Source organism: Doryrhamphus excisus, chromosome 8, assembly GCF_030265055.1.
Source record: "Doryrhamphus excisus isolate RoL2022-K1 chromosome 8, RoL_Dexc_1.0, whole genome shotgun sequence".
Lineage (NCBI taxonomy): Eukaryota > Metazoa > Chordata > Actinopteri > Syngnathiformes > Syngnathidae > Doryrhamphus > Doryrhamphus excisus.
Window position 1 is genome coordinate 22,029,642 of NC_080473.1, and position 24,569 is coordinate 22,054,210.

At 40.1% G+C, this 24,569-nt stretch overlaps 2 protein-coding genes across 6 annotated transcripts in view; one reads left to right on the forward strand and one right to left on the reverse strand.

Moving 5' to 3' along the window:
• rsrc1 (arginine/serine-rich coiled-coil 1) overlaps positions 1–24,569 on the forward strand; it is a 162,680-nt gene that overhangs the window by 36,812 nt on the left and 101,299 nt on the right. For all 5 annotated transcript variants that reach the window (XM_058080729.1, XM_058080728.1, XM_058080730.1 and 2 more), the window contains one exon: positions 22,336–22,512. In XM_058080729.1, coding sequence (XP_057936712.1) covers positions 22,336–22,512 — 177 coding nt within the window. The remainder of the gene's footprint in view (positions 1–22,335; positions 22,513–24,569) is intronic.
• On the reverse strand, positions 1,210–6,189 carry LOC131134977 (POU domain, class 4, transcription factor 2-like). Its single transcript, XM_058080736.1, has 3 exons — positions 5,779–6,189; positions 3,567–3,662; positions 1,210–1,400 (listed from the first exon to the last, which is right to left on the reverse strand). Exons 1-3 carry the CDS (start codon positions 5,917–5,919, stop codon positions 1,233–1,235), a joined length of 405 nt encoding a protein of 134 aa, XP_057936719.1. The 5' UTR covers positions 5,920–6,189; the 3' UTR covers positions 1,210–1,232.

Below are 24,569 nucleotides of genomic sequence, written 5' to 3' on the forward strand. Positions count from 1 at the left end.
AATAGTCAAAAGGGCATGCCCAGTAAAAGCGCCATCTGTGGAACACAATCTAAACCCTTCTATACGCCATTCACAAGTACACTTTTAGTCAAATATTAAAAAATACAAAATAAATATATATAATTTTGTATATATTAATTTAAAAAATAATAAATTAATAAATAAAACAATATATATTTATAATAATAATAAATATAATAATATATATATTTTAATAAAAACTTCATTTCAATGAAATATATATATATTTTTTATATATTCATAAAAATATATATATATATATTATATTTTTATAAAATCTTCAATTAAATATATAAATATATATTTATTAAAGAAGAAAATACATAACATTCTTTCCCTTTGAGCAAATAACACCAATGGAATTGGAATATTTGGCTCCATGTATACGTGGCTACTGAGTCATTAATAAATTATTTATTATTTCTGTACGGACCGGTACTGGTCCCCGATCCGGCGGTTGAGGACCCCTGTTGTAAACCACACCCACAACATCTATGATTTAAGTTGTGAGCTTCCATTGTAGTTCAACCAACCAATCAGATCGCTGACTCCATACACCACAACGCAGATGGATTTCATTCAGTTTGTTATTTTTTGCGAGGCAGGTTGGTAGTTCTGCATCAATTTTATGCGGTACAAAAATGTTGCTAATAATCTATCAACTAATAATCTATGGACCTATTTATGACATAAATGCAGGCAGTATCCTTCTCAAATCTCTTCTCATGCCAATTGTCCATTAATGAAGCCATTCATGTGATTAAAACACCATTACCACACATTGATTTGTTTATTATTGTAATCACTATATCCAATATCGCTTGTTTTCTTTTTTATGTCAAGAAAGTAATGAATTCATGCACAACACCTGCAACTCACTCACACACACACACACACACACATTTAGGGAGCGAGCGAGCGAGCGAGTGAGCAGTGTATCCCTTTCAACAACATAAAGGCAAAGTCTCCCTGTGTGGTGCTCCATGTCATTAGCATAGCTAATCTGGTGCTAATGAACCAGTAAACTGTTCATTTTTTTTCCTTAATCCCTTGCACATACGCGAATGCACAGATGCACAACTGAAGAGTCCTAATTTATGCGCGAGCGAGGCCCTTTGTTTGTTTGTGTGTGGCTGCGGGGGGAGAGCAGAGATCATTTTCATCACAAAAGAAAAAAAAAGCGTTTTAATATCCTCATTACCGAGGTGTCATCATGAGACTTTTGACATATGAGCAGCTTGATGATGATGATGATGATGATGATGATGATGATGCTGCGGCAACGTCCGGCCTGATGTTGAAACTTTTGACAACGTTGGCGGGACGGGCGACGACCGGAACTCGGCAGTCGATGGCCACGGTGCGGGGGATTCAAACATCTGTCCAGAAAAGGGTTTTATCGGGAGATGAAAGGTGTGATGGATTTGTGTATTTATATGAGATTTCCAACTACAGTCGATGACACGGGTGCATACCGACACCCACAAAGCGCTGGGATTATGATAGTTGTGTAATCGGCTTAGTGGGGTGCCAGGGGGACTGGGGCAGGTGTGCAGTGGTGGACTGAATGGTTGTCACGTATTTGCGGCTTTTATTGGGGGGGGGCGGGGAAATCTGTAGTACTAGTTATTGTCTGATGGGATATTTTTTCTTTTCTGCGCAACCACTTGTTAGCATGTTAGCATGTTAGCCACACAGTCAGAAGATGGGTAAGACCTGGAATCGAATCTCCGCTGATGTTGTGGATTGATGGAAGGAATAGTTTGAAGATCTTCCAATGAGGCCTGGGGACTCCACGGTGGGCTCTTCTATCCCCGGGGCTGAGGTTGTCAAAAAGGTCGTTAGTGGCAGGGCCCCGGGGTTGGATGAAATCCGCCCGGAATTCCCCAAGGCCTGGATTCTGTGGGCGCGTCTTGGTTGACACGGCTACGCAGCACCGCATGGTCATCGGGGGCAGTACCTCTGGATTGGTTGACTGGGGCGGTGGTCCTTTTTAAGAAGGGGGACCACCGTAGGGTGTGTTCCAACTATCACGGAATCACACTCCTCAGACTCCTCAGCCTCCTTGGTAAGGTCTATTCAGGGGTCACGGAGGGGAGGATCCGTTGGATAGTTGAATCTAGGATTCCGGAAAAGCTCTGTTTTTCATCCTGGTTGTGGAACTGTGGATCAGATCTAAACTCTCAGCAGGATCCTTGTGGGTGCACGGGAGTTTGCCCAACCGGTTTCCATGAGTCATGTGGACTCATCTCTGGGAATTCTGTGGCGAGTACTCCGGGAGTATGCGGTATCGGAGCAGCTAATTCATGCTGTTTGTTCCCTGTTGAGTGCCTCTTAAGTGGACACGGCAATTAATTGAGAAACAACATCTTTTGGGGGGGGGGGGGGGCGTTGTTTGAAATGATACAGTATATCAGGGGTCTCAAACACATGGCCCGCAGGACACTAGTTTGAGGCCCCCGCCTTGATATGAAAGTTTAAAGTTTGATATGGATGCTGTATGGTATCATGTACCCAGAAAAAATGATTACGTTTGATTCATGTTCATGTTAAAGGTTAAATAACTGTTAATAGTTATCCTCCCTATCCGTGTGGAAGTGGTACGTTTTTGCCTATTTAAGTTGAAAGGAAATAACTCGAAGGCTACCGTTTAGGTGGCTAGCTCTCTAGTTTGCGAGTTAGCATGTGTCTCAAGACCCTGCAGTTGCGCAATATGTTGTAAATAAAAAGAGTATAAATGTGACTATAGTCGTGTTTTGTCATGTCTACAGGGCTCTAATAATGCTTTGTTCATTTTCATCTGAAAAAAATCATTTGTCTACCCACCAACTATATGTGCTTTCTTAACTTTTTATTATTATTATTATATTTATTTATTACTGATTGATTTTCTTTATTCCTGATTTGTTTATTTATTTTTCATCTTATTTTGTGTAGAAAAATAAAAAGTAAGATATTTGAGAACAGTGGAATGTTTTTTATTGTAGAAAATTGGAACCAAAGCAAAGTTTAAATTTTTTTTGTTTTTAATAAATGCGTTTTTTTTTTTGTAAAACCTGATGCGGCCCAGTCTCACCCAGACCCTAGCTCCAGTGGCCCCCAAGTAAATTGAGTTTGAGACCCCTGCAGTATATGATCTTGCATACAGTGGTGACGCAAGGTCGGCGTGGACTGCTCAGGTGCTTCTCCTGCCATTATTCAGTGTGTGTGTGTGTGTGTGTGTGTGTGTGTGTGTGTGTGTGTGTGTGTGTGAGGCTGTTAGCTGATGGATCAGGGGACGATTGAGTGGACAGGGCCTCATGATGGATACACAGATGGGATATGAGCTGCCGCATGTTACCCCCACACCATCCTGACACCGACACAGGAATATGAAAGAGGGACAGGAAGTTTGAAAGCAGCAGAAAAGTTGAAGAGGAGAGAAAGAACCAGGAATAATAACACCCAAAGGGAAGATTAGGACTTAGCGAGTGAACATTACCTTCCCGTATGAATAAAAATAAAAAGATACACAAATGAAGAACACTACTCCGCAGTGTGGTTACCATCAATCGTGGCTCTATTGCTCTCTCTTCCTCTTTTTGTTCTGTGCCCTCAATCAAGAGGGCCCGCCCGGCCCCCCAGAGGCAGTCAATCTTGCCCTGAAATGTAAAACAGACAAGAGGAGCAGATTACCTATTTGCCATTAATGTTTATTCTCTTTGATGTGAGCAGGCATAGCATAGCGCGCCTCTGCCTGTGTGTGTGTGTGTGTGTGTGTGTGTGTGTGTGTGACTGATTGAGCGTATTTATGCGCGTCAAGGTGTGCAGCATTCCGACGTGTGCGGCGGTGTCGGCGGTTCCGACATCGACGACGCAGCCGCTCATCACAACCGGATCACAGGCTCGTCTTGCGGGGCGCCGAGCTCCCGTGTGCGACCACCGACATGTCGGCGTGGTTCCGTCAGTCATTCTGTCAGAGAAGCCCCCCCGCTTGAACCGTCCGTACCTGCGCCATGTTAGCACTAGCATCTTTGCATGAGGATAGGCCTTGGGTTACATATGACCGCAGCTTTGTAATAGTCCAACACACAACCACTCCACTTCTCCCTGTGTGTAGGCCCGCTATTTATTTCACTCAGCAACCCCCCCCCCCCCCCCCCTCGTCTCCTGTATGAGATGAGGTGTCGTACATCTGCTAGATAGCTTTCCCCGTCTCGCCCCAACGTGGAGTGTGCAAGGTCACACCGGGGGAGAAATGAAGACAAGAAGCGAGCTGACGAAATCAACGTCTTTTTCACCACGCCACCTGGAGATCAGTACCCCCCCCCCCCCCCCCCCCCCCAAGTGTCGCGTATCAATGTGCAATGTTGCAGGTGGTTTTGGGTGTCACTTCCTTTTTTATTTTATAGGGAGGACATGTTTGAGGACATGACGTGAAATCTGGTTTCCTTAAAGATTTGGCTATTTATTATAAGAGCCTTTTAGGGCTTCATTGGATTGAACTGAGTTTAGTAAACAAGTCTAAAGTCCTCTCTCATTGCGGATTCCATCAGGGGTTCCTGGACACCTGGGCCTGTCATATTGGAAAACCACCGTGTGGCCCCCGTTTTCTGTGCTTCACCATATTTGTGCTTGTTTGCATGAACCGCAGATCAGATCATCAAGGCTGAAGAAAATTGACAATCTGTGACCAAATGGACTTGGGTCCTAATTGAAATTATATATCGTTTTATATGCTAATGGTAATGGTAATGGTAATGGTTTTATTTCATTTGAACATGCATCAGATTCCAATTGAGTGCATCCCATATCAGTTCCCAGTTCCACATGTCCAAAAGGAGTAGGAAGAAGCAAAGCTTATTAAATCCTACCCCTCCATCTGGTACTTTTACAATCAGTAACTATTACATTTGTTCACTTCCTGCTTTCTTAATACAAGTGAAGTTATTTATTTCTTTATTTATTTAATTATTGTATTTTTTAAAATTATTATTTTTTTTAAATACATTTCTTAAATTTGTTTAATATTTTTTCAATCTTTTTTTTATTTTTTAAATAATTTTTTACAATTTTAATTTTTTTCATTTGAATATGCATCAGATTCCAATTGAGTGCATCCCATAATCAGTTCCCAGTTCCACATGTCCAAAAGGAGTAGGAAGAAGCAAAGCTTATTAAATCCTACCCCTCCATCTGGTACTTTTACAATCACTAACTGTTACATTTGTTCACTTCCTGCTTTCATAATATAGTTTGTGTTATAGTTTTTTTATTTTTTTTGTCACATACCGAAGTATGAGTTGATATGACCATACAATGACATAATGGGTGTTTTTATTTTAGTTTAGTTTAGTCCCGTATGGAAGTACTGGGTGATATGAGCATCCAATGCCATAATGGGTACCATAGTGCGTGTCAATATAGTGATATATATAGCACATCATGACTGGTTCAAGACTCTTCATCCTTGGATTTAGCAAACATCAACTGCTTGTATTGTTTCTTGAATTGGCTCATCGTTGTGCATTGTTTGATTTCCTTACTCAATCCATTCCATAGTTTGATTCCACATACTCAAATGCTATGGCTAGCATAACGTAGTCCTAGCATAGAAGTGTTTCAAATTTATATCATCATATCGTGATACGTCCCCAAATTATATGATATATGCTCAGGTCCATATTTCATGTTGGGAATCTTCCGGCTTCCCGGCATGCTTTGCGGCACCTGTAACTTTGTAAAAGTTACGTGTTTAGACATGGTGTGTTCACTTACCTGATAGATGTTGCCTTTTTGCATTTGCACGGTGGTTCCAGGTCGTGTAAAAATCAAAGTAACATCAAATATATGTCTCAGTACCAGTAAAGTGTCGGATGACGGAGAGGTTCTGATAATATGATACAACATACGGTACATTATGCCGTGGAGCCATGTGGCGTTCCTCAACAGGGCAACACTTTTCCTCTTTCTTGTTCTATTAGCGGACGTGCTAGGTGTTGATTCAAGCTGAAAGATGACCCGGTTTACTCCGTACAACTCCACATGCTCCTCGTCATGAGATGTGAACACAATAGCGGAGTGTTGTGTGTTTCCCTCTCCTTTCACTCCTGGACTCTTTCTCTGTGTTGTCTTTTTTTATTTATCCGCTCTAAAGGCCAGTCAAGCGCCGCTCGCCTTTGTTGTCAGAAAACCTTTATTTACCAAAGGGAGGGTATAAGTGACTGACACAGACAGCCGCTTTCATCCTCGCCTCGCCGCAAGCAGTAACCCCCCCCGCCCTCCACCAGCCATCCTCCAAAATCTGATTCCACCACCACTCCACCCCGCAGGCTCCAAACACGCTAACCAAATCCCCGGGGGGGCTGCCTTGTCTGCACTGTGTAACAGGCACGCACTCCAACATCACCTGGAAAAAACAGCTATCACAAGGTCTCGTGTACGTGGTCACGTAGGTCACGGGACTCTTCCTAAATATGGAGGCGGCGCAACGACATCGCCAATAATATATACCATGTACATATGATCTTTATGCGGCTGATTTCGATACCGATCATCCACATGGATTTCAATGCATGCATTGGACAACAAAGCATGTTTTTGAAATGATTCAAGTTGTTATACTGAAGCTTCTTACCATAAATATAACTCCAAAAGTGTTTGCTCTGCAGAAGTTCTAAGCTGATTGTTTGTTTGATTTGTTCACCTCACAATGACCTGGGGAGGCTAGCACAGTATCCATTAATGATCATGTTTTGGTGTCTAACCATGAAAATGCGGTAAGGACATATAATACACACCAGTGTGTATTATATCTTCAATCTTATTTTTAACACTCATTTCTGTTATGTTTTACTTTACAATGTCAGCAGAAAAAAATGATCATGTTAAGAAAAATAGAACCATAGTCTCCCTACTTCTGCTTTATGCCGTAGTCACACTAGAGGAAGAATGAGTTACATTTCCTGGATATTCCAGGTGCATTCTAAAAATTCTCAAACGCGTTCTGAGTGCGTTCCTAAAATGAGGGCACATTCTTGCATTCGGCCCAAATGATTGCCGGGCCGCATCAGGTTTTCAAAAAAAAACCTTAAACGCATTTATTAAAAACTGGAAAAAAAAACCTACAAAAAAAATCTTCAATACCTTTGCTTCTGCTATACCCTACACTTTTTCAGTACTTTGGTACTGGTTCCGGTTTTCCACACCAAAATATCTGATAAAACATTCCACTGTTCTCAAATATCTTCATTTTTATTTTTCTACACACAAAATAAGATAAAAATAAATAAATAAACAAATTAAGAATAAAGACAATAAATCAATCAATCAGTAATAAATAAGTAAAATAATAATAAAACAGCAAATAAGAAACGTAAGAAACCACATACAATTGGTAGAGAAATATTTTATTTCAGATTGAAATGTACAGTATTAATTTCATTTCCTGCAATTTACTTGTACCCAGCGTCATAAGCCTTTTAGCTTCATTGCTAATCCAAAGCAAAACGGGGCGGGGTAACAGGGTAGGGTAACAGCACGGGCGGGGCAAAATCATGTTAATTGTGTCCGGTGTGCACACAGCTTTAAGCTGTCATTTCAACATTAAACTTTGGTATCAAGGTGGGGGCCTCAAAAGAACGTCTCGCGGGCCGCGAGTTTGAGACCCCTGCATTAGAATATATTTCCTTGCAACTATTCGACTTGTTTGTTGTTGTTTTTCCCAGACCGGCATACAAAAACTCCATTATGATCAGAAGGGATTTGTCCTTTAAAGTAACCAGGGTACCAGACAAGTTAGCAAGTATCCAAAAACCACCCGTCCAATGTCAAATAATGCAGCCTGGCTCATTGTGCCGACTTGACAACGATGAAAAGACTCGCGCTTCTGGCCAGACCAACAAAAAGACAGACAGAAATGCTTTTAGCACCGGCATCAGAAAATCCACACCAAATGTATCTCTCTCTCTCTCGCTCTCTCTCGCTCTCTCTCGCTCCTTCCTGCCTTCTCCCCGTCTATCTTTCACTCTCTCCCCCATTTAAGCTTCTTGAAGTTCTTCCAAATTGGGTTTTAAATGCCAATTAGGAGGTTGAATGTAGTAAAATAAAAGAAAATGCAGGCAGGATGGCCTCACCTTCTGGCTGCTTAGGCTTCAGAGAGAGCCGAGCCGGACCTTTGGCTTCCAGCGAGGCTTTGAGAGAAATATCCTGCCTAATGAACACATTAATTAGAACCATAACTATTTATAAGATGATAATTAGAAACGAAGGGAGGTAAACTGGGCTTTTCCTGCAATTAATGGCGGCTTAATTATGGGAGCTAATGAAGTGGATTTTTGAAACGCGTGGAGGTGAAGTACAGAGATGTGCGGCTCGCTTTGTGATCACTGGCATAATTATTTTCTCCAGCACCAAAGCTTTGGAGGCCGCGGCCCTCGCTGGCTCGGGCCGCCTAATAAGCATCATCGCATCGTTATATATGCACTTAAAAAGACTCGCCACCGCAATGGCTGTCTAATTATTTCTAATTGGCGGACCCTGTGTGTTGTCATTGAGCCGTTTGGATCTGCGGCGCGGCCTCGCCGTCTAATAACACCCCGGGCCGCCGAGCAAAGAGCGAGACAGACACTGAGAGAGAGACACCAAAGGAAGTTCTACCAGTTGCTTTGCTTCTTAGGACCAGACAACAAGCCGCACGTTTATTACTGTGGCTGTGTCACCTTGCCTTGGAAGCCTTTTTGGGAAGTTTTTACTGACTGTTACGCCGCACATTTATTTGCATATTCTGTATGTACGCATTTTGGACTGTTTGGGAGGTCGGTGTAGTGATGTTGTTACCCGCATCAAACCTTAATGATATCATGGCAATTATGCATATTTTTTAATTTAATTTTATTTTTTTAATTTTATTTAATTTCATTTTTTATTTTATTTTTTAAATTTTATTTGTATTTTTTTATATTATATTTTAATTTATTTTTATAACGATGCTGTAACATTAGCATGTGTTAGAGATGCTCAATCCTAGGTTCCATCCTCCGTGCTCCCGTGAGAATGTCAAAGTATCCTCAGGCAAGATTCCTGATGCTCCGCCATCAGTCGGTAAATGTGCTAACAGTAGCCACGTTTACATAAGGAGAATAGAATCTTTACGAATGATGTACCAGAAAACTGTGTATACATGGAAAGGAATATTCCAATATTTCCAATATCCTGTCTACATGCGCCGCTATAATCAAACGCAGTAGTCAATGGGGCATGCGCAGTAAAACGTAAACAACATCACGCCATTCATCAAAGATGGCGGACAAATGAACAAAGCATTATTAGAGCCCTGTAGACATGACAAAACACGACTATAGTCACATTTATACTCTTTTTATTTACAACATATTGCGCAACTGCAGGGTCTTGAGACACATGCTAACTCGCAAACTAGAGAGCTAGCCACCTAAACGGTAGCCTTCAAGTTATTTCCTTTCAACTTAAATAGCCAAAAACGTACCACTTCCACACGGATAGGGAGGATAACTATTAACAGTTATTTAACCTTTAACATGAACATGAATCAAACGTAATCATTTTTTCTGGGTACATGATACCATACAGCATCCATATCAAACTTTAAACTTTCATATCAAGGCGGGGGCCTCAAACTAGTGTCCTGCGGGCCACATTTGGCCCGCGCGCCGTGTGTTTGAGACCCCTGCCATAAAATGAGTTTTAACACACAAAATGGTATTCGTGTAAGCACTGTCTAAATTAAGTGTAGATTTGGGCCAATAAACGTCCAACACCCAATTGTGATATCTCAGCCAACCAGTTAGCCATTAGCTTTAGTCATACAGCACAAGTCAGAATTGAATTACCAACCCCTCTAAAATAGTCGAGCACTAGTGTCTTAATAAGTGATGGTGTACACACACAAACACGGAGGTAATCCGAGGTGTGTGATGGAGCAGGCAGGTTTGGACCAAGTCCTTAGAGACGCATGGACAAACCTCAGTCAATCAGCTTTTACCTTGAACTCCGGTTGTGATCCGGCTCGAACCATATGGACATTTTCTGGAAGGATGGTCTTTATAGCGTGTTGGCACAGTGACTTTTAGGTCACATTCATCTGACGACACAGCCTCGGAGTATGAGTGAGCAAATGTACGATATTATTATATGGGCGGTACCTTTGCTTTCGTTATTAATTTGTTCCAAAAGGTCAATCTGAAATATCTGCTAAAATTAGGCAATTTTTCCACAGAAAATAATATAACTCCAGTGAATGTGCTCCAGACATCCTAAAATATTAGCACTATTAAAACTATTTAATCAAGAATAAGTATACTTTTATAAAATATGACATATATATAACAAACAACAGCAATTCATCATCTGTTTAGGACTGTCCCAGAAGAGCTGACAATTTTTTTACCCAATTGTAAATATTACAATATCTGAGTATACGTCTAATACAAGAAATATACCTCTTAGTTTTACTTTTCATGACGTGTTTTGATGTCATGAGCGTTTTAATTCAGTTTGAGCAAGTGTAGAATAACTACAGCTTTTGTTTGGACGACCAACCATCTTCTATCACCAACAGGTTTTGAAAGACAAACAATTTTTTCCATTTCACAAACATTTTTATCCATTTCCCAAACAATGAAAATGAATGAGATGATTTAGAAAGAAGGATGTATATTTTTGCATAGAGGCCTACTATCAACAACTGTCAGTCCTCTGCATCAATCTCCTGGTATGGCTGCTAATCCAAGTTCATCATTTTAGAAGGCTAATATATGATTAGAAAAGACATCTAAAAATCTCTTACCATGCTGTTAACTACTCCCTTCAGAGAGCAGCACAAACTGGGTCTAACAAGGACAGAAAAACGCTACACAAATATGTGAGAGTGTGTAGTTTAAGACAAAGACCTGGCAGCTGCACTAAATAGTAGCCGTCAAACACCAGTGTCAGTATCAACAGTGAAGCGGCCGATTCAGGATGCTGGACTTTGTGGCAGTTTTTTTCGGCGCATGCTGAGATATGACGTAACACGCAGCTCCAGACGTTCTTCGGTTTTAAAAATGGAGGCCAGCAATCAGCACTGGACTTCTAACTAAATTCCAAGACTGGACGAAGGAAAAACTGGCAATACGGAGTTATTCCAACAAGTGAAAGAAAAACTGGAGGAAGTCGGTATCACGTGATGTTGGTGTTTATGTTTTACTGGGCATGCCCCATTGACTATTCTGGATGATTATAGCAGCACGTGTAGACATTCCTTTCCATGGATACCATTGTTTCCGGAAAGGTCATTCGGAAATTCATGTAAACGTGGCTAATGAAAGAAAGAGACTGACAAAGTGTGTGATGAAAGAATTATAAGCTAACGTTCAATGATGACGTTTGAGTGGTGTTAGTTCCGAAGTGGAGACTAACATGGTGATTGACTTTTTTTTTGATAGGACTGGGTGATATACTTTTCAAATATTGATATTTCTTTTAAGCACCATATCAAAACAAGCATATTGTCTTGAGTGTATGGTGATGGTTGGTGGTGGGTCCAAGACGGGTGAATAAACGAGCAAGGCTGTGATTTTTGTCCATCCGCATCTTTATTAGTACCACAAGGTTCAACGTACCAAAGGGTCAACGACAACAATTTCTTGCGTTCAATCGTGTATAAGAATCAAGGCAACATTTTTATTAGAAAGCCCAATCATTTGTAAACAAACACAAATACTTATATTTGTAAAGGATAGCCCAGGAGTTATGTGTATGTTTGACTCTCAACTCATTCTAAGAACAGCCATGTGTGTTGTCTTGCCAAAAACAGAACCCCGTGTCATCGCTCATCCACCCCCCAAACTTGAGAGCAAATTACAGCTAATGGAACCACTGCCCGCACTTGTCCGTCAAGTAACACACACGTACTTTCATTCGCACGTCCGTTCATTTATTTGTGGTAAAGGAATGAAACGAGGAACCTGACTGCTAACCCTGACAGTTTTTAAAAAAGTAATGAAACACTTTCCTAGCATGCAGATGACGTTTTCCATTGAACTTTTTGGTCCCCTCTACGTCCACTTGGGCTTTTTGTCCGAGCGGCGGACCCGAGGAGGAAGTGAAGATAGACGGGGGTCAGCCAAAGGATACACGGCCAACTGTCGTGTGATTGGCCCAACACACAGCAGATCACTTTGTGTGACTCTTGGAGCCAAATCAAGAAGGGGGAGGTTTAATTATTATTTGGAATGGCAGTCAACAGCTCCACGGACGCCAACATATGCCAGATGCCTCACTCGTGGATGGGATATTAAAATAACATCGCTGCGTCGTCATTGTCAATAATAGCAACTTTACATACCGCGATATCACCACAGCAGCTCATTTTCCTCCTGCAAATGTAAATATCCATTTTTATGGTGTTCACCACAGTCTTTTTTTCACTTATTCATTTCCTGATCGGCCCCTTTGGTGTTGGCTCTTGTTCATGCGGACATCAGCTCATGATGTCTGTCAAACGACAACTTTATGTTTGAAACCGATAGCCTCCCTTCCCGCTTGTTTTCTTGGGTGTTTAATTAAGTGTAGTTTCCCTTTTAGTAGTCGGAATGCGCGTCTGCTTTTTGTCCGCCCCTTCCTCGGCGCCTATTACAGTCCGCCCACATGGTTTGTTTCAGCGTTTATGATTTTTCTTATACCGCACTTGTGAGTTGGCCCTAAATCACTTAAGCACACGGGGCCCACGTTTAAACAATAAAAGGCTGCTGCGCCGAGGGCCCTCAGATCTCGCTGCCACTTCATAAATACGCGATGTGTAGAAGAAGCAGAAAAATACATCTTCTCCCCGAGCTGCTGGGAGTGAGAGCACACCTGCTAATTGGAGCCAGCTTGACGTGCGGCCATGTTTTATACACATTTATGTTCTTTGGGCTCCACTTGTCACACCCTGGGCGACCCAACGCCTACATTCTGCATGTTGGAATTATTTATTCTCAACGCAAGTTCCGTTTCTTCAAATAACACTCACACTGTACACATAATACATAAAATACAGTAAAAAAAACACTAAATACAAGAATTTAATTAACCCTTAGATGCATAAGTGGGGCAAAAATGACCCGGTCAGGTTGTTTTCTTGAAATATCTTCAGAATGATCATTTCATATTCCAGGTATTCCTCAAAAAACATGTTTTTGATATCATGCCATTCACATTTTTAACTTATTATACATTTTAAGAAATTGTAGTTTTTGTGTTACTACCCCAACCTTCCATAAGTGGGTCAAAAATGACCCGGTCAGGTTGTTTTCTTGAAATATCTTCGTAATGAAAATTTTTTTATCATTTCATATTCCAGGTATTCCTAAAAAAACATGTTTTTGATATCATGCCATTCACACTTTTAACTTACCTTTTATACATTTTAAGAAATGTTAAGAAATCTTCCATAAGTGGGTGAAAAATGACCCGCATGCATTTTCTATGGAATCCAATAGGAACCTTTGATTCTTATCAACGTTGGCTGTCAGGAATAAATGAACCTAAATATAATACTAAATATCATACAAGTGATTATTCCTAACCAAAATGGCTAAATTGTCATAAAAAGGCATTGATTCTAGTATGGGTCATTTTTTTTTCATCACCTGGTCGGGGTACAATATACAATATACAATATACAACATACCATCTTTGGGAGGAGCAGTGTATCAATACGGGGTATCAAAACTATGTCCTGGGGGCCGTTTGTGGAGCACTGTATTTTCTTATTCTAAAACAAGAAAACAATAACAAAAAGGGGGAAAAACAGCAGTGATTTTATGATCTTGACGTGGAAATATTTGTTAATCATGTACTTAAAAACATGCTAGGTTAATTGGCCACTCCAAATTGTCCATAGGTATGAATGTGAGTGTGAATGGTTGTTTGTCTATATGTGCCCTGTGATTGGCTGGCCACCAGTCCAGGGTGGACCCCGCCTCTCGCCTGAAGACAGCTGGGATAGGCTCCAGCGACCCTTAATTAGTTTCAAATAATGATATTATTATTTTATGTATGTTCATTTTAGTGAAAAAAGTCCTATTATTCGGAATAATGTAATTTTTATAATAATTTTATAAAATAACAATTTAAAATAATAAAAATATATTTATTTTATAATTATTTATTATATTATTATATATTTTATTATTATTTTATTACAAATAATAATTTAAAATAATTAAAATATGTTTATTTTATTATTATTTTATTCATTATTATTATTTTAAAATAATAATTTTGTAATTTCAAGAAAAAGTTGTCATGTTCGGGGAACAAAAGTGTTCACGTTCCAAGAATAAAATGGTAATATTCCGAGGAACAGATTTTTAACCTGTTCAAGGATACTGCCAGTAATGTGTAGTGCCAAAGAGTTTGATGATTTCCTACTTTCTGTGAGGCCGTGAACATGACACAGGCTATAGTGTGTTTTGTTTTTGCAATAAAGTGTAAGAAGTACAATAAGTGTAAGATGTAAAGGTTTTAAAGAAGTCCTGACTCCTAGCTGTGCCCCCTTCCAGGCCACAACCAAAAACACCCCTCCCCTAAAAAAGCATAACTAATCACGATGGAGAGATTGGGGGTGTCCCAGTACGCCTGAGTGACTGTGAGCGAGTTGGCAAGTTAGCACCTAGTCGAAGCGCGACCTTCACTTGACCTTCAAGCACCCGCCCGCTTCCCACCTAGTCTCCAGCTGCTAATGGGTGTCATGTCAAGCTTGTGGCTGCACAGAGGTCAGAGGTGGCGGCGGGGGGGGGTCGCGCTCGCCAGACCACCAAGTTTAGGATTGCGACGGCGAGGCTGAGTGACGCTCGGCATATGTGGCGGCGAAGGTGGCGGGTACGTCGGCGTGCACGTTTAAGCGCACGTCTCTCTGCAGAAAGCGGTCTTCTCCCTCCTTGTGGCTTCATATAGATCTGAGGCAGGGGTCTCAAACGCATTTTACTTGGGGGGCCACTGGAGCTTGGGTCTGGGTGAGACTGGGCCGCATCAGGTTTTCAAAAAAAAAAAAAAACGCATTTATTAAAAACATTTTTTTTTTTAAACATCCAATTTTCTACAATAAAAGCTCTGATAAAACATTCCACTGTTCTCAAATATCTTACTTTTTATTTTTCTACACAAAATAAGATGAAAAATAAATAAACAAATCAAGAATAAAGAAAATCAATCAATCAATAATAAATAAATAAATATAATAATAATAATAAAAAGTTAAGAAAGCACATATAGTTGGTGGGTAGACAAATGATTTTTTTCATATTAAAATGAACAAAGCATTATTAGAGCCCTGTAGACATGACAAAACACGACTATAGTCACATTTATACTCTTTTTATTTACAACATATTGCGCAACTGCAGGGTCTTGAGACACATGCTAACTCGCAAACTAGAGAGCTAGCCACCTAAACGGTAGCCTTCAAGTTATTTCCTTTCAACTTAAATAGCCAAAAACTTACCACTTCCACACGGATAGGGAGGATAACTATTAACAGTTATTTAACCTTTAACATGAACATGAATCAAACGTAATCATTTTTTCTGGGTACATGATACCATACAGCATCCATATCAAACTTTAAACTTTCATATCAAGGCGGGGGCCTCAAACTAGTGCCCTGCGGGCCACATTTGGCGCACGGGCCGCGCGTTTGAGCCCCCTGATCTGAGGGGTCTTTGAAGGACTTTGAACTCTGCCAAATGACTTGACCTCTGGGCTGGCGTCTGTAGCCGTGTGTGTGTTTGGGTGGGATCGGCGGAGGCGGCGTCTGGGTGGGCCCCCACGTCGTCTCGTTTCGGCCTCGCAGCTTCCAGCGACGTTTGTGTTAACGGCGGCTTAAATTGAAAGCAAACAGCAGATTATGACAAATGTAAACATGGCTTTTATGAAGCGGAGAGGGAAAAATCTCTCTGTGGATCTTTCATGCTCTGCCTTTGCTGTCTTAATTGTGTTCACAATCAGCTACTTTGCCGCCATTCCTTGCGTGTTTCGTGTGTACGCGTCTATATGTGTGTGCGCTGTGAACCCAGGGAACGGATAATGTGACTTTGGAAGGAGGAAGCAGCTTGGGAAATGATTTCAACAGCTCTCATAATTAGAGGAATATCATAAATTAAACTTGTGTCTGCCGCGGCGTTTGAAGAGCACTCAAAAGTAATAAATTCTGGATGGTTAACATATTTGCATTCCGTTCAGCTGGCAGCGTTAGGCAGGAACAGCTGTTTTCCACGTCTTTTGGCAGCAGGAAATACACATTTGCTCACTCAAGGTGCTTTTTAGACACATTGAAACGCCAGGGAGGAATAAAAAAAAAAAGTGACTTTTAAGTCCGACGCTAAGCTGCTGCTGTGTGCTCTGTCAGTGGAAATAACTCGGCAGGGAACAGCGCATTAATGAACTTCTTCAAATGTGGACTCTTTCTGTTTCAGTTTGTCTCCTACTTGGAAATGTTGTTGCCAAGCAAGCATTTTTCTAAGCTATAGTTCTTTTTCTGTGTGCTGGTGGGGGGGGGGGGGTGGTTTGTTTATGTCAAATTATTGCTACTGGATGCGGGTACGCTGGTTTTGAACTTATAGGAGACGCTCCTCTTATATTCATCACAATCTTTCATTCTTAACATTTACCGTAAACCCGCCAAAGTTCGGATTTACATTTTTTTTAAATAATAATTTTTATAAAATAATAATTTTAAATAATTAAAATATATTTATTTTATTATTTTATTATTTATTATATTATTATATATTTTATTATTATTTTATTATAAATAATAATTTAAAATAATTCAAATATATTTATTTTATTATTATTTTATTCATTATTATTATTTTTAAATGAAGAAAAAGTTGTCATGTTCGGGGAACAAAAGTCTTCATGTTACAAGAATAAAATCGTAATATTTTGAGGAACAGATTTTTGTAACATGTTCAAGGATATTGCCAGTTATGTGGAGTTTCCAAGCTATAGTTCTTTTTCTGTGTGCTGGTGGGGGGGGGGGGGGGGGGGTGGTTTGTTTATGTCAAATTATTGCTACAGGATGCGGGTACGCTGGTTTTGAACTTATAGGAGACGCTCCTATGTTGTTGTAAATGTTGTCCTCCCAATCTGTGTGGCAGTGGTACATTTTTAACATCGTGTTATTAATACGCTATGTTGTTTGGTTATTATGTATTTATAAATTCTTACTAATCCACGCTGAATGAAAAAGGGGCTTATTTTTAAAAAACTTTGAGGTTGGTGTATTTTTCGATTTATTTTGAAAATGTTAAAAAAAATTGCCTCGGTTTGCGTTCAAACGGGTATTGTTGTTATTAATACGCTATGTTGTGTTTGGTTATTATGTATTTATAAATTCTTACTAATCTACGCTGAATGAAAAAGGGGGCCTATTTATAAAAATGTTTGAGCTCAATTCTGTGAATATTCAGGGTCATAAATGCAGAACTGCAAATCTGCGAGGATCACTTGCATATATGCAAAGTGCTGGTTTCTCATTGGTTGAGTCATCGTCGCATCATTTTAACTTTTGAGCAATCATGACTAAAAATCACAACATGGAAATATTAGCTAGCTGGTTCATTTTCTTTCCGCCCTCAGTCTCCTCTTGGATAAAATGTGTCTCCTCACACGATGACGTGATGACAGCATTAGTCGGGTTAGCCTCACTCATCACAGCGTTGTCGCTGGTAACACAAATCCTGGTCACGCAGAGGTCATTATCGCCGGTGTCAACTGCAGCGGGATAAGCTTCCAATCACACGGGCATTCATCTCGGGGCCCTAATGGCCAGTGACTCTTCTTGTGGGGCGGCAATGAAACCCTCACAGGCTTTGTTAGTCGGCGGCTATCTCTGCGTTTCTGGATAAAGTACAAACTGGTTTGATTAGCAAATGGAGGAAACGCAAGAAGTCGGTAGAAGATAAGGTTCACTGTAGCCCCCTCTGTACAAAAAAGGGGGCGCATTGTGAATAATGACTCAGCCGGGGTCAGATGCCAGCAGAAGCTTCCTGTATCTGACTGGAGTCGTATCGCGTAGCTGCCGTTAATGTCCAATTTTCTATAAAAAAACAAAAACAAACAGCATTCAGACTGATAAAGTTACCACACCATTCAGCTTCACACCCGGCCACATAATTACCCCAATGGGCCGCGGCGAGGGATCATATCCCGGCGCCCACCAGTGGGTCAGCGCGATAAGCGTTAGCACAGCTCCCGACATGCAGCATAATTACTCCATTGATAATTCACCCGCAAAACGGAAGCGACCAATTGCCAAGCTGGGATTTAATGGACTGGACGGCGAAAACCAGAAAGGAATGGAGCGAGGTTGGGGGGGGGCGGCCTACGTGTCAGGGGCTCATACTAGCAAGGGCCTTTTATTAGAAATGAAAATATGTTTCAGCCATAGGGGACCTATTTTCCCCGGAGATAATAAGGCCAATAAAATGTAAAGCAGAGGCAGGGCTCGGCATGGGGTCCGGCTGGGGCTGTTTATCTGTGTGTGTCCCGCATTAGCCCGTTTATCCACTGCCTCAAATTAGCTAATCATTCTCCAAGGGGAAGGACTTGGTCAGGAAATTGACATTTAGCAGCATAGGCTCACTCTATTAACTAGAGTAAATTTCATTTTCCGCACACCCCAGAAGTGGGCTGTTTTCTTCACAGGGAGAAAAGCGAGCGAGAGACAGAAAGAGAGATGGCGTTTATTGCATCTGCTGCTTCTGGCCGCAATTTGCTTGGCCGTGAATGTGAGACTAAGGACTTGGAACGCTGCAGTTCTGTCCTATTTTTTTCCCTCATGTACTGCTGATTACAAACATGCGCAGGCATTGTCAGCACACAGAGCCGCTCATTCCAAACTATGTTTGCGCCATTGATGAATTATCTCGCCTGGAGATTCCAAACCCCCAAAATGCCAAAAATGTTTTTCTTTTCCCTTTTTTCCGCCATTAGCTGTGATTCTGTGTGCAGCCTAATGGCCGCTGTGGTACACGCTGATAAATGAAACCCAATCAAATGTGCAGCGCTTCATGAATACTTTTACCTCTGCATCAGATGTTTGATTAGAAATGTTGTTGTTGAAAAGAAGGGCTGCCGTTAGCGGTGCTTCGCCCAAACCATTCAAAGGTCACGCAGTCAATTAGTCGGTAAAGAGGGCTTACAGCATGTCACGAAGGTGAATGAAATGTCTCATTCTTTTGCTTTGTCCCAAAGCAAGCCAAGCGGTTCATAGGAGTAAATGTTGAATTGAATGCATCCCGCATAGGGCGTCCCGATAGGGTTTGATAACCGATATGCAGACAATACCGATATCAATCCAGCAAAAACCATCATGTCATCATTATCATCATTATCCATGGTAATGGTTTCATTTCATTTGAACATGCATCAGATTCCAATTGAGTGCATCCCATAATCAGTTCCCAGTTCCACATGTCCAAAAGGAGTAGGAAGAAGCAAAGCTTATTAAATCCTACCCCTCCATCTGGTACTTTTACAATCACTAACTCTTACATTTGTTCACTTCCTGCTTTCCTAATATAATTGAAGTTATGAATTCATTTAATGAATTTTTGTATTTTTTTAATATATATATTTTTTTACATACATTTTTGTATTTTTTTAATGTTTGTATTTTTTTAAATAAATGTTTGTATTTATTTATATATTTTTTATTTTTAGAAGTATTTTTTAATTTTTTTTAAATAAATTTTTTAAATAAAGTTTTTTAATTTAAATTTAAATTTTATTATGTCCAACAGGAGTAGGAAGAAGCAAAGCTTATTAAATCCTACCCCTCCATCTGGTACTTTTACAATCACTAACTGTTACATTTGTTCACTTCCGGCGTTCCTAATATAATTGAAGTTATTTATTTATTTAATAATTTTTTGCATTATATATATATATATATATATATATATATATATTTTTTTTTTTTTAAATACATTTTTGTATTTTTTTTAAATAAATGTTTGTACTTTTTTAAATATATATTTTTATTTTTATATATATATTTTTTTTAAATAAAGTTTGTAAATGTGTAAACGTGGCTACTGTGAGTGGAACGTCACACAAAAATGATTCCGAAGAAGGGGGTCGTGGTTAAAGATAAAAACCCCTCATGTGAACGTGGCTGGTGAGGACAGTATCTGACTTAATGCAGTCCTGAACTTCAAGTCCAAAAAAACCCCCCACCAGAATTGAAGGTCCTTTTCCCAACAGCGATGGGAACGTCGTCCCGTGCTCCTAATGGACTGCAACAGTTGTCAGACTGTTGTCTGTTCGGATGGTGACAGGCGTCTGAAGAAAGTGATTAGTTTTCCGTCGGCAGAGAGACAGCTGTGGACGTCCCAAACTGCAAACTAATAAAGGTGGGGGGGGAGGGGGGGGGGAAGCAATAAAGCTTGCGGACAGCAGGTTTGACTCTTTTTATAGACAAATCAATAAAATGATAGATGATGGAAAATAACGGTATCGCATCCGCTGATTTCTACTGGGGGTTGAAGCTAACGTTGCGTTAGCTTGAATGGTGTGACAAGTAGCGTTAATAAGTCATGATGGTTTTTTGGTTTGAGGTTGAGGTCATGCTCGGGGTTGCGATGCGTGTAAACAACTATTTGACTCGTGGGCTTTAACTACCAGAGTAAATCCTCCACTGTAAATCTTTTCCAGACCAGAGGGTCAGCGTCTGGGATCAATACCGAGGATGGGTCCTCCTCCGAGCCCGCCTCTAATTGGCTCCATCTCTGCTCCGTGTGTGTGTGTTTGATTTTATGTAAGCGTGTCGTTGGAGGCAAACGGTGAAGGATGAACTTCCACGCTTTAGGAAGACGGTCCCAAGAATGACATGGCCTCTATCTCTTATAACGACTCCATGAAGGCAGCGTTACATCAGCCGGGCTGTCATCTGCAATCGATTTCTTTTTTTTTCACCTTTAATGTCATGTTTTTTATGTTTTTATTACATAGTGGATATGTTCTTGTCAGAACTATTGACAAAAGTGGGGGTTACGACACAGATCCATTTTTCCTATCTCTACGGGACTGGTAATATTTGTTGGAGCAAAAATCATCTGCTTTAAATGTCTCTTCCTCAAACTGGGAAAAGTTTAATATACATCGGTATCTTGGTTTTTGTTCTTTTTTTCCAAAAAATGTTGTTTTTCAAACCTTTTGGACATGTTAAAATTAACATTTTATTTAAAAAAATTATTTAAAAAATAAAAAAATATATTTATAAAAATAAAGAAAAATATTAAATACAAAATGTATACAAAAATATATATATATATATTATATATTATTATATAAGAAATATATATTTAAAAAATACAAAAATGTATTAAATAAATAAATAAATAATTATATTAGGAAAGCAGGAAGTGAACAAATGTAACAGTTAGTGATTGTAAAAGTACCAGATGGAGGGGTAGGATTTATAAGCTTTGCTTCTTCCTACTCCTTTTTGACATGTTAAAATTAAAACATTTTATTTAAAAAAATATTCAAAAAATTAAAAATATATATATTTATAAAAATAAAAATATTAAAAAAAAAATTTAAATACAAAAATGTATTTAAAAAATGAAAAAAATATTTATAAAATTAAAAAAAATACAAACACTTATTTAAAAAATACAAAAATGTGTTTAAAATATATATATTTAAAAAAATACAAAAATGTATTAAATATATAAATAACTTCAGTTATATTAGGAAATCAGGAAGAGTGTTAACCCAATTATCGCTTCAAGACCCCCAAATATATAATAAAGAACAAAAAATACTGCCACCCTGTACTGGTGGCCAGCCAATCCCAGGGCACATATCGACAAACAACCATTCACACTCACATTCATACCTATGGACAATTTGGAGTGGCTAATTAACCTAGCATGTTTTTGGAATGTGGGAGGAAACCGGAGTACCCGGAGAAAACCCACGCATGCACGGGGAGAACATGCTAGGAACATTCCGAGGATGGAATTGAGCCCTGGTCTCCTAGCTGTGACGTATGCGTGCTAACCACTCGACCACCGTGCCGCCATACAGAAAGTTGTTTCTTGAATTCAAAAGTGTTTCTCACCTCCTTTATCACAATTCGGCACTTGCAACCTTCTTGGGCCCCGTGGCGGGTTATTTATCCGTCACCGACACTCGTGGGATTTATTTGTCTGACTAGTTTGGTGCTCACAATATTGTACGATACCCGAGACCGTGTATGAACATGAAGGCAAACATTTGGGTCTATAAACGTACGTCTAAAAGTAGCCTCCATCTTTGTAGGTCCCACTCTCGCCACCGGCGTTCCCGCAGCCGGAGCCACGGCCGCCGTAGGAGCCGCAGCAGAGAGCGGAGCAATCGCAGCCGACACAAGGGCCGCGACCGGGACAAAGACAAGGATAGGGACAAGGGACGGGACCGAGGCGGCGAGAGGAGCAAGGACAAGTCTGAGAAAAAGGGGTAAGTGATTTGTAGAACCCCGAACCAGTGGACTCAAACACGATCTCACTTAAAGTCCACTCCACAGAGGACATGCGGACTAAGACGCTAAATATGAACCTTAGCCTCACATCATCCATCCTTTTACCGTCAGGCTTTTCTCCTCCAATTTCCCTCCGCAATCAAACATCGCCTTTACCTTCCTGGTAATCTCATCTAGTTCCCTCTTGGAAGAGAAGATACAAGGCTTGTAACCTCCTCAGTTCCTTTTTTGGCAGCTGGGTAGAAGTTGGCCATCTCCAAGCCAACTTAGACCCACCTGCATTGGGTTCATAACATGATCTTCAGCATCTCCGGTGTCTTCAGCGCGTCCACCCAGGGTGAAAGACAACACAGTTATAGCGTCGTAGCGACAGACGGACATCAGCAAATCACATTGCAGACTTAAAGGTGGAAGGATGCTCTGCTTCAGGTCAAAACTACCTTAGAGGTCTCTGCCTTCATTCTTCCCGACCATGGCATGCTCCAATGGGACTGAGGACACCCAAAGATGAGAGCCTGGTACTGCAAGAAACCAATTGCACTTCATTTTTTGCTCAAATTTCTCAAAACAATAAAATACAAATACAAATACTAACCTCCTTAAAAATCCTCAGACGCTAACGAGCCTAATCAAAGTAGTCAAAGATTTGAGGTGAGGCATTTATTTAGTCAAATGGATGCTAATCAACTGAGGCATGGCTTCTATCTAGAGCAGGGGTCTCAAACTCAATTTACCTGGGGGCCACTGGAGCTAGGGTCTGGGCAAGGCTGGGCCCCATCAGGTTTTACAAAAAAAAAAAACAACGCATTTATTAAAAACAGAAAAATATACAAACTTTTTCAGTGCTTTGGTTCCGATTTTCTACAATAAAAGCTCTGATAAAACATTCCACTGTTCTCAAATATCTTACTTTTTATTTTTCTACACAAAATAAGATGAAAACTAAATAAACAAATCAAGAATAAAGAAAATCAATCAATCAGTAATAAATAAATATAATAATAATAATAAAAAGTTAAGAAAGCACATATAGTTGGTGGGTAGACAAATGATTTTTTTCATATTAAAATGAACAAAGCATTATTAGAGCCCTGTAGACATGACAAAACACGACTATAGTCACATTTATACTCTTTTTATTTACAACATATTGCGCAACTGCAGGGTCTTGAGACACATGCTAACTCGCAAACTACAGAGCTAGCCACCTAAACGGTAGCCTTCAAGTTATTTCCTTTCAACTTAAATAGCCAAAAACTTACCACTTCCACACGGATAGGGAGGATAACTATTAACAGTTATTTAACCTTTAACATGAACATGAATCAAACGTAATCATTTTTTCTGGGTACATGATACCATACAGCATCCATATCAAACTTTAAACTTTCATATCAAGGCGGGGGCCTCAAACTAGTGTCCTGCGGGCCACATTTGGCCCGCGGGCTGCATGTTTGAGACCCCTGTTTTTAATGTAGAGCCCTGTTCTGACTCCAATGGAACTTATGATGTTATAAGTTTAGTTCCGGACGAGATTCGGAATAACAGGACATTTGCTAGGGATGCAGCTTTGGGATGTGGCATCATTTGGGATGCTGCATCTGACTTTGGAGGCCGACTGGCGGGGCCGGTCCCAGCAATCCGCCCCCCGGTTGTGCGAGTAGACGCCAGGATATCCAGTTTGAACCGTATTAAAAAGGTGGACAGCACAACCGTGTGTGCACGTGTCTCATATAAAAAGACCAGCGAGAGCGAGGTCAGAGATAAAGCGTCAGATTCCTATCAATGCTGAAGGATATTGAAGCCTTAATAAGAAAATGGATATAGCCGTCTGGCTTAAAAATATGTATTTTTTTTGTCCTAGCTTTATTTGCTTTGCTGATACGGATCAAAGAAAGGCAATATACAGTATAATGTATAATGTATATATATCATGTAATAATGTATGGACAACTGTTCCTTGAAAATGAATGTTGACAATGTTGAAAGTAATACGCCTTCAATCAAACCACTTTGAAGTGATGATGAATTATTT